An 11,727-nucleotide genomic window follows, 5' to 3' on the forward strand; every position below is an offset into this window, starting at 1 on the left:
CTGTATTCAGCAATGAAGCAACCCGGTCCCCGAGGAACTATGTTTATATACCGTTAATGTTTCACTCTAGTTGAAACATTTTCATCGTTGGCACTCCAGACAAACTCCCATCGAGTCAAATAAATGTGTCTCAAAATATGAACTACGACAAAACATTTAGAAAAAGTGCAAACCAATAGATGGTTGATTGCCAAAAAAGGTTCCTGTAAAAGTTCCGGTGGTTGAAAAGATCTCCGTTTAAAAGGCATCTCTTCAGGCTGATCCCTCCCTGGTGGGGGAGGACGCATTTCTCTCCCCCGCCATGCTTTGGGTTCAACACGCCTCTGACTTAATGTTCAGAGTGGAGGCGGAATGTGATCACAGAGAGCGAGTGGGTGAGTGGAAATAAAAAAGGAATTACACGCAGACTAAAGACGTCGTGACGCTTTTATTCTGAGATTACGACTCACTGCAGCTCTGAACGTCTGCTGCAAATTAGTTCAGCAGACACAGAAAACAGAAAGTTAAGAAGAGGAACGGTTGATGATGTGAGAAAAAAGGTTTCAGACTGTTCTTATAGCGCACTTTTAGCTATACCTACTAAAATTATTAGATAACTGACGAAATAAATGTGTGTGTAATCCACGTAATCATGAACCAGGAAGTATGAAGACCACAGGAAGTCAACGTTGATTTAAAGTCATGTAACTTTGGTACTTTTTCCTAAACCTAACAAAGTATTTCACCATCTTTTCTTGAACCTAAGAACTTTATGATGTTTTCCTAAACCTAACTGTTGGTTTAGTTGTCTAAACCTAACTGTTGGTTTTGTTGTCTAAACCTAACTGTTGGTTTAGTTGCAAACCTAAACCCAACTGTTGGTTTTGTTGTCTAAACCTAAAAACCCAACTGTTGGTTTAAACCTAACTGTTGTTTAAACCTAACTGTTGGTTTAGTTGTTGTCTAAACCTAACTGTTGGTTTAAACCTAACTGTTGTTTAAACCTAACTGTTGGTTTAGTTGTCTAAACCTAACTGTTGGTTTAGTTGTCTAAACCTAACTGTTGGTTTAGTTGTCTAAACCTAACTGTTGGTTTAGTTGTTTAAACCTAACTAACTAACTGTTGGTTTAGTTGTTTAAACCTAACTGTTGGTTTAGTTGTCTAAACCTAACTGTTGGTTTAGTTGTCTAAACCTAACTGTTGGTTTTGTTGTCTAAACCTAACTGTTGGTTTTGTTGCCTAAACCTAACTTTCATTCTTTAACATATTGTCTGTTTTGTAGAATCACAAGAACACAAGTCTTAAATGTTAAACGACCAACAAACCTAATGTTCACAGCGTTTTAGTGTTCATTTATTTGTCCAACAAGGTTGCATGCACAAAAATATAAAGCAGCTGTTTACAGAAGCTCCGGTTTGTTGCAGAGCTGAGAGCAACTCTGGCACCACAGAAGACTCTGGAGGAGATCTGGAGGGCAGATGGAAGCTCAACACTAACTGGAGGTGGAGGATGTTTGTGTGGCGCTGGACCAAAAAGAGAGAGAGTGATGAGGAGAGGAGGAGAAACATGAGGAGATGAGGAGAGGAGGAGAGGAGCATGGGAAACCCCGATAAGCTTATGGTCTCACCGTCTCCCTCTCTCCTCAAAGCCGGCAGCGTCATCATGCTAGCTGCAAATCGCCACCAGAGGGGGAAGCCTCCACCGGGAGATAAGGAGGCAATTCTCCACGTGTGCTAATGCTAGCTAGCGCTGTGTGACAACTCATTATCATCCATCCATCCATCCATAGGAGCCAGAGGAATATCACATCGCTGCCAGAGTTCATACTAACAACGTGTTCTATTTTCAGCAACAGTGAAAAAAATAATTTAAAAATAATTAAATTAAATTTAAAAAAAAAATATATAATATAATATAATATAATTATTACTATCAATATTATTATATTCATTGTTAATATTATTATTCGAATTATTATTCTTATTATTATTATATTGCCTTTTTGTTTTATTTTTCAATTTATTTCATATATTGTAAATATATTGAATAATGTTATTATGTAAATAAGCTGTAGACCTCCCTGGAGGTAATAATAGATTCTGATAATCATCTTTTGTAACAAGGAAGTATTTTAAACTCTGCATTCCAGTAGTAGCCTTCATACTCATTAATGCAAATCCATTCACAAAGAATTATGAATTCACTTAGCAGACGTTATCTTCACCGTCTCAGGGTCTGATTCATGAAAGAATATGTGGTGCTTTTTATATTGCTTTGTAGTTATGAGTGCATTTCATCCTTTGCAGGTGTTTGAGAATCACAGTTTCTTTTTTTCTTATTTGTGCAGGTTTAGCAGCTGCAAAAGCTTCGTCATCATTTTGTGAATTCACTCAGTGTTTGTTTCTGCTCCATAAATGATTGTATCTATAAATCGAGATAGAGAAATCTTTACTTGATGCAACATTTCTGGTTAAAAAAAATTAAAAGTCCTGCATGACTCCAAAGTTCAGCAACCACAAGTCAGACAGACAAAAAAACTGTATCACGACTTCTGCATCACAAGCTTCAGGGAACACTTGGATTCATTTGTAACCTTTCTGTTCTGGGTTTCCGCCCGGCTTCACTTTCACGGGTTCATTCAGTGAAACCTCAGACCTCCCTGCTCCTCCGACACGGCTGACATTACAGGGAAACGAGCAATTTCAAGAGGGGCCAGAGAAAGGTTGAATTCTCTTTCCAGATCACCTCTCAGTGGTCACCACGCGACACCACTTCAGTCTCCAGAACACAAACCATTACAGCCTCTAATCCAGCTGTCAGACACACATCTGGATATCCACCCTCCACATCCAATATCCATCTTATTCATTGTTTCATGATGCCATATTCTGGTTTCAGAGAAATTGCAGGACCTGAGTCGACACAGAAGCTGTTAAACGATTTTCAAAACAATGAGAGAAACGTTCTGATTTAACCGTTTATATAGAAGTTGAGACGCTAAAACCTGTACAGCTGCGTCAGTTCATCAGGAGGAATGTCAAGAAGGCAGACATGGCGTATTGTGAACTGTTTTAATTCAAAATAAATCATCTGATTGTTCCCTATGATCAGCCTCTAAAAAGACCAGCAATCAGTCTATCTAGAACAAACATCAAACATCTATGAGGAAATGACTCTACTTCTCTCTTGATTTATTCCCTCAGTAAACATTGTAAACATGAGTTTATGGTCTCAATCTCTAGTTTCAAGTCTTCTTCAATACAGCATGATGTTCATTTAGTAAATGATGCTCCATTTAGAGTCAAACAGACCATAAAGCAGGGGATGCTTTAGGGCGGGGCTACACACTGATTGACAGGTCGACACCAGAGACGCATACGGCGTCTCTACGTCACTCCTCCTCAGTCCATATATGGTCACTTCCTGTTCACTGGTTGCAGAAAAACAAGATGGCAACCGCAAAATTGGCAAACGTGAGGCTTCAAATCAACCACAAAACCAATGAGAGACGTTACGATGACTACGTCCACTTCTTATATACAGTCTACGCTCCGGAAGATGAATCCTAGTGACTTTTACTATTTATAGTTTTCTCTAGCTCCTCTAAGAGAGACATGTTAAAGAGGATAAAGAGATGAAGGAAACTTTACTCATGTAGAGTTTTGTTGATAAGTCGTCATCTCTTTTTCTTTTTCTGAGTTTAGGTGAGTCAGTTCTGCTTTTGATTGATTCAATTCAATTAATCTTTGTCTGTTTCCACCCAGAACACTTTGTTACACACACACACACACACACACACACACACACTCCACGGAGCTCACGACCAAAAAGTGACTGTGTGTGTGTGTGTGTGTGTGTGTGTGTGTGTGTGTGTGTGTGTGTGTGTGTGTGTGTGTGTGTGTGGCGGTGAACCTTTGTCTGGACTCCTGCTATCATTTATTTAACCAGACACTACCTGCTATCAAACACACATATAATTAACTGTGTGTGTGTGTGTGTGTGTGTGTGTGTGTGTGTGTGTGTGTGTGTGTGTGTGTGTGTGTGTGTGTGTGTGTGTGTGTGTGTGTGTGTGTGTGTGTGATCTGGCAGACAGGTACTTCACTATCTGGGATAACACACTGAACACACAGTGGAGGCTCAGTCACACATGAAGCTGGACAATAATATTATTGTTGTAAAATCAAATTTTGGTGGAATCATCGAACTGAATCATTTCACAAATCTCTTGTTAAAAACACAGGTTTGATTATTTTGAGAGCGATTAAACTGATTGAACATAATCACGTCAAAGTTTCTAAACTAAACTGAAAGTCTGACTGAATTTTTTGGAAAGAAAAGTAAAAAGAGATGAAAATAGCTGAAAGAAAAGAAACAACAAAAAGATAAACGACTGAACTGGATTCAACTTAATTGAAGCAGGTTGAACAAACTCAGAGAGAAGAAAGTAATTTGTTCTTCTGTTGTGTTTCTGCTGCAGGAAATTACCCGACAACAAACCGCTCCGACTCACCAGACCAAAATAATTCAGTTTGTTTCCTGAGGTGGAATTATTACTTAAGAGTTGTTGTTTGTTTTCACTCACTAGAACTCCTCTGAACCTTTGACTGATGGATCCACAGCAAATATTTTAGTTTAGTTAGTTTTAAACGTTTTAATCAGGTGGTAACCTCTGGTATTGAAAAGTGAAGTATCTTAAAGCTGCATTCTCTCTCCTGTCCACCAGGGGGCGACTCCTCTGGTTGTATAGAAGTCTATGAGAAAATGACTCTACTTCTCTCTTGATTTATTCCCTCAGTAAACATTGTAAACATGAGTTTATGGTCTCAATCTCTAGTTTCAAGTCTTCTTCAATACAGCATGATGTTCATTTAGTAAATGATGCTCCATTTAGAGTCAAACAGACCATAAAGCAGGGGATGCTTTAGGGCGGGGCTACACACTGATTGACAGGTCCACACCAGAGACGTATACGGCGTCTCTACGTCACTCCTCCTCACTCCATATATGGTCACTTCCTGTTCACTGGTTGCATGAAGTTCTATCTCTTTTTCAGTTTTCAGGTCTTTACATGTGATAAATAAAAGTTTTTGAATCACACTTTTAGGATCACCAGATACTCAACATTATAGGACTATAAATCCCTAATTGTATTTTATATACCTGATAAAAATCGTCTGAACTTCGGAGTTGAACATGACAGGGTTTTTTTGGTGCAGAAGCGTCTGTCTGAGCTGTCGGCTGGTTGATGCATCAGATCAGAGGTGAACATGGAGGTGAGCAGCTGGAACAGCTGGAACATGGACAGTAATGGTTTTATCGTGGAGGTAAATCATTTAGCTGCAGCTCCAGAGCTCCACTGGAGGATTTATCTGATCTAACGAGCTCCGTGTCACTGGTCTGAAACCCAACAAATAACACTTGACCTCTGGATTCAGCAATTTAATTCAGAACAAATCTTTATTTACATCTTTAGTGTCCTGATGCAGCAGTTTTTTGTTTTTTTTATTGTGGTGAAGTTTTTTCGGACTGACTGTATTATATCCAATGTTCAGTATATTTCTGACGATTTATTGTGTTAAGATTTGTTAACATTTTACTTTATCCACATTGGGGTTGGTTAGGTTTTCATTTGAAACATGTGTCTTCTTTTTAACGACAAAGACGAAGACGTAGCAGAAGCTGTTTCACAATAAAAGCCTTGATATAAATTACCAATGATGACTTTAAATCTGAGCGATGAGTGAGTGTTTTCGACATGGAACTTTTACCCTTTCACAGTGTTTTCACTTCATGAAAGTTAATTGAAACATTTTGGTCTCCTAAAAATGTGTTTTGGTGGTAAAAAAAAAACAAGAATGTGAAAGCCATGAAACCAAGATGGTGAAAGACAAAAAACCAAGATGGCTACGGAATAAAAACAAAGATGGTCAAAGCAATGAAACGAAGATGGTGACAGTAAAAAAAACAAGAATTTGACAGCCTTGAAACTAAGATGTAGGAACCAAGATGGCGGTAGCCAAAAAACCAAGATGGCGACAGCCAGAAACCAAGATAAACAAAACCAAGATGGTGACAACAGTTTAAATTTGACAAGATGTGTTTTGGTGGATGTTATAACTATAACATTCAATCTCGAGTTTCACATGTTTTTTCAAGTTGCTACTCTTTTTAAGTATTTTATAAGTATATAATAAGTATTTTGTTGCCTTTATTCAGAGGTGGACAGTAGAGAGGTGACAGGTATTAACAGAAAATATATATATAAGGGTATAAAAGGATCTAAGGGTTCAAACAGGTTTTAAACTTATAGTCTTTCCTGAAAGGTCACGTGGTTGAACCCCCGGAGCAACAGGAGCTTAACGTCTCCACGGTTATTAAATCTCATCAGAGATTTCCCGCTCACTCTCAGAAACCAATTAACCCAAACTCATTAGCCAACTAGTTTGAGAGCGTTTTCACCAGCTGATACTGACTCCAGCCGGTCTACAATCTGACGAACAGAGAGCTGAGGAAACGCTCCATCCATCAGCTGCAGAGCTCCACCCCTCTGATAAAGTTAGCGTGTGCTCCCACACAGACGGATAAGATAAACCCAGCGCTCCCTCTGGGTCCAAACTGATTGACTTCATTGTCTTCAGAATTAGGCTCATTTCTAAAACTCACTTCCTGGAGAGAGCGAGAGGAGAAGCTGCACAAAGGCAGAGATGTAGCAGAAGCTGTTTCACAATAAAAGCCTTGAGATAATTCACCAATGACAACTTTAAATATGAGTGATGAGTGAGTGTTTCCGTGTGTTTTCATTTCATGAAAGTTAATTGAAATATTTGTTTATCTAAAAATGTGTTTTGGTTGCAAAAAACCAAGATGGCGACGGACAAAAAAACAAGATGGTGACAGACAAAAAACGTCACGATGACTCCGTCCACTTCTTATATCCAGTCTATGGGGCCATCTCATGTTTCCTTCTCTCCAGATCGTGACAAATATATACATTTAAAAAATCTAACAAGTGCCTCCTTTATAATAATGAAAATATGCGTCTTTGATAATATAGAAATGTCTAAAAAGATGGTTTCAATGGAAACAAACCCAAACAGTTTGGATTATTGCAGCACAGACTCTTGCAGGATTAGCAGTGAGGTCTGCACTGATGCATGAAACCTAGTGGACAGATGTTTCTACGTTTAAAATCACCTCAATCCGAAAAAGTTAAGACATAAAAGAATCTGAGAAGGTCCTAAAGAGTTCTGGAAAGATTTTGTTTGTGCATTAAGCTGCTCTCAATTCTTAATAAGGAGCCAACAGGTGATCTGAATAACCCTCCAATCAACGTTCAGATAAATCTGGATTGTGAAGCCAGGAGACGACAGCAAACATCAAAGAATAACTGACTGCTACAAGTATGAATATTTACACGCAGTAATGTGTCATATGATATGTTATATTGTGAAAAAATCTGGTCGGACACTTGATTTGATTTGTTGTTCAGGAAAGTATGTAAACTCTGAAGTTGTTAAATGACAAATAATAACTCAATATACCTCATAATACAAAACATCAACCCAATAATCAGACTAAATAGCCAAATTACACCAGTTAGATTAGCATTATGGGATATTTCCTGTTCTTTTTTAAAGTGCATGAACGCTACCAAACCTACAAATTTCTCCTTGTATACAGATATAAACTAATAATAAAAGTAAAAAACATAATTCCTAAAGCCCTTTTCATCCATGTCATCCTCTGAATGAAGCGGCTGACCAGCTATGCCTGAAACCTGCTTTCTTTACATAAAAATGAAAAAGCTCTGAAGCTCCTGAAGCAAAATGAGGAGTTTGAAATCCGACATAAGCAGAGCAGAGCCACAATATTACAGCTACAGCGCCACCTGGTGACCAGATCACACAACTGTTCCCTCTCAGACACTGGGATTAAATCTAAACTGGTACAGACTGATTGTTCTCATCAGACTTCATGTTTTAGTGCAATGCTCACTGTATCAAAAGAAACATTAATAATGCATTGATGAGAGTTCAATTTACTGTATTTTACCATTAAATGTATAAATACTACACATCTGATGAAAGCAGGCCTTCTGCATAGGACTTCTTTATTTCTCTATTTCTTTTAGTCTTTATTAAAAGGTTTTAAATTTGCACTGTCACTAAAACTATTACTTTTCTATTTTAGTTCCTATTAGTCACATCTTATACACTTTATATTTTAACTCTTGAATTTTACTTTACTTTACTCTTTTTTTGTTGAATTTTTGTACATTTTTTATTTACATTACTATCCATTGTGTTCTATTTTGCACTAGTGTCAATATTATTTATTTTACACTTAGTAATTGTTATTCTATTGTTCATATATGTTTATATTTTTATTCTTTTGCTTTTTGCTATTCTTCTGTTGTCGAACTGGTATAAGGATTTTCTTCCGGATTAATAAAGTTCCATCTTATTTCACTTTCAGACCGACTTGAGGACATTTTTCCAGTCTTGTGTGGTGAGACACACAAGGAGCGCTTCATTTATCTCTTCTTAAGTTTGTGTCAAGTTCAGGAGTCAAGCACCAGCTCTGAGTTACCGTCTCTGGTGTCGACCTGTCAATCAGTGTGTAGCCCCGCCCTAAAGCATCCCCTGCTTTATGGTCTGTTTGACTCTAAATGGAGCATCATTTACTAAATGAACATCATGCTGTATTGAAGAAGACTTGAAACTAGAGATTGAGACCATAAACTCATGTTTACAATGTTTACTGAGGGAATAAATCAAGAGAGAAGTAGAGTCATTTTCCTTTCTTTCCATCACTCACTAAAAGACAGAACGCTCATGTTGGGTGCGGTCTCACCTGAGGCTGAAGCAAAGCATCCTGGGATGTGAGGCGACCAGATGGTGCTGTAGATGACCCCTTCGTGACCCCTGAGCGTGATCAGCGATCGGTTGAGAGCCGGGTCCCACTGAAAGGACAAACAACACACAAAAACCCACAAAACCGTCAAAGAAGAGGAGGGAAAACACGAAAGAAGAAAAAGTACAAAGAAATACAGAAAACTCACAACTTTGGCGGTTTGATCCCACGATCCAGAGACGATGAGGTTCTCTCCTCTGGTCTGACTCCAGTCTACAGAATACACCTTCACACACACACACACACACACACACACACACACACACACACACACACACACACACACACACACACACACACACACACACACACACACACACACACACACACAGAGTCACAAACACAGCATTCTTGCCCTCAGTCTTCCCCGTCAGTGAAGGAGTCGTCTCACCTCTTGTGTGTGTTCTTTGGCCACTCTCAGCGGAGCGTCCTGATTGGTCGTGTCCCACAGCTGCAGGCTGCCGTCTCCGCCCCGGCGACCATCACGTGCTCGTTGGCTTCGCTCCACGCCACGTCGAACAGACCGTCGCCCCACTCCCATCTGACACACACACACACACACACACACACACACACACACACACACACACACACACACACACACACACACACACACACACACACACACTGTGTCATCTAATGACTCACAGATACAGTGACTGCATTTATGAATAAATCAGAGTTTTTTGCAGATGATCAGTTTAGTGTCTGAAATAAATTCTTCACTACACAGCAGAAAAATAAAACAAGGTGACAGAAGCCAAAATAAAAAAATAATTTAAATCCTTGCAGGTCACACTAAAAAAAGATTCTTAAAAGCATCGTTCATTCATTCATTCATTCATCATTCTGGATTATTAAACACAAGCTGAAGAGATTTGAACGTTTAGTTCTCGGCTATAAAATAGGTCAGTAAACGCCCCTCTACAAGAGGAGAGATGTTCCAATACCATTTTTTTCTTCTCAACACTGCGTATCAGCCGATACCAATGCAATAAAAACGATATATATATATTTCTATAAGTATTATTATCTAACACTTTGCTTTATAAGATCATTGGTGTTGAAACTAAAATACAACAATTTAAACTACAAATGACATTAAAATCCCAGTAGACCACACATCCTAAAACATTTTTTATAGTTTTTTTACTTATTTATTATTCTTACTGTGTTATTACTTATTGTAAGACTTGTTTTGATTTTGGTGTTTTTTTACTTATTTCTCTTGTTTGCACTATCCTCTCTGCTGCTGTAATCCTGCAAATGTCCCCGCTCTGGGACTAATAAAGGATTATCTTATCTTATCTTAAAACTCTGAGAGAGAGCTGAAGGAAATTAAAGAAAGAAAGTAACTCTACCTTCTGACTACAGCGACCCCCGTCTCCGTCTCATCCAGGACCAGCAAGGAGCCACAACCTACAAATACACACAAAGCAAACACAACTCTCAGATACAGAAGACAATAAAAAAAAAAAGAATGTGCTGGAAGCAGCTGTCCTAAAGTCTCTGAACCAGACTAACCAGCGATGCCGTAGTACTGGGAGGCAGCACAGGCCACTCTGTTGGGGATGAACGGAGACGCCTCCACAGCGTAGCCGTGACGGGCCGGACAGCGAAACACCTTCTCCATCAGCAGCAGCTCTCTGCAGCCCGACGGGGCTCCGGACTGTGGAGTCAGTTTCACGTTTACATACTTTGCAGATTCAGAAAGAGTTTAATGCAGCAGCTGCTACTAAATATGTCTGAACTTGAATACCCTATACGGCTGGGGATGTCTAAACTAGTCATTTTACTCTGAAATCTATTTAATTTGTACTTTTATTTCCACCTGCTATATGTGTCTCTTTTAATTGTATCTTAACTAAGTAACTAATGTTTATTTAGTTGATTTGTTTTTAGGGTTGTTGGTATTTTGTTGGTTGTAAAAGTTGATGTATAATTAAATGTGTGAGTAAACATATATTTAAAATCTGTTTAGTGTCTGTTCTCAAGCTTATAGCTTCAGTTTTATGATTGACTTTAATTTCCCTTTTTGGTGAATAAACTCAAACTGAACTGATCATATTATTGATTAAAAAAATCAATCAATGAACATATGATGATGTATTATTATAGATTAAGCTACCCAGCAGGATATAAAGTAATATAAATGGAAATATTAATGACATGAGCTCCATCTGTACCAGCTGCAACAATAAAGTGATGAACACATTAATACATCAATAATTATAATCCAGTAATATCATTTATATTATTCTGAAATGTGCCATTCTGCTTTTAAGTCAGATTTTGAATGCAGGACTTTAACTTTAACAGAGTATTTATACACTGTTGTAACCTTTAAGTACTTTTAATGAAGTAAGAGATCAAAGTACTTCTTCCACCACAGTTAATATGAGAGGAAACATATTTTTTTGGGATATTTAACATTAAATATGATAGTTAAAGTGAATGTATAACGTAAACAAATGACCACATAACCAATAAATCACATTAAAAACCGACACAAAGGGCCGTTAATGACGTGTCACGGTACTCACGGGTGACAGACGTGAAAACAACCGGACACCGGCTCATAGAGCCTCAAACGAAGCCGTTTAGAGGAGATCAGCTCCTCAGCTCCACGCTGTCAACAAGCACTTCCGTGTTTTGGTCAGCTGACCCAATGACGCGTCAGGGGAAACCGGAAACGACCAAGAGACTGTAAGAAAATATTGCTTTAAGAATAAATAATTAGTAAAACATCATTAAGTCTTTATTTTATTTGTGTCTAAATATAAAAAAAATAAAACAATATTTTAAAATGTCTCTTTATTTTCTTTGCGTATTTT

At 38.2% G+C, this 11,727-nt stretch overlaps 1 protein-coding gene across 1 annotated transcript in view; it reads right to left on the reverse strand.

Moving 5' to 3' along the window:
* Window positions 1-11,518, reverse strand: part of pex7 (peroxisomal biogenesis factor 7) — a 37,521-nt gene extending 26,003 nt beyond the window's left edge. The window contains 7 exon segments of the mRNA XM_054618566.1: window positions 8,834-8,942; window positions 9,042-9,119; window positions 9,285-9,367; window positions 9,370-9,434; window positions 10,255-10,312; window positions 10,418-10,562; window positions 11,437-11,518. Of these exon segments, the coding sequence (XP_054474541.1) occupies window positions 8,834-8,942; window positions 9,042-9,119; window positions 9,285-9,367; window positions 9,370-9,434; window positions 10,255-10,312; window positions 10,418-10,526 (502 nt within the window). The 5' untranslated portion in view covers window positions 10,527-10,562; window positions 11,437-11,518.
* Window positions 11,519-11,727: the final 209 nt, after the last annotated feature.

This window comes from Anoplopoma fimbria, chromosome 18 (assembly GCF_027596085.1).
Source record: "Anoplopoma fimbria isolate UVic2021 breed Golden Eagle Sablefish chromosome 18, Afim_UVic_2022, whole genome shotgun sequence".
In the NCBI taxonomy this organism is placed as follows: Eukaryota; Metazoa; Chordata; class Actinopteri; order Perciformes; family Anoplopomatidae; genus Anoplopoma; species Anoplopoma fimbria.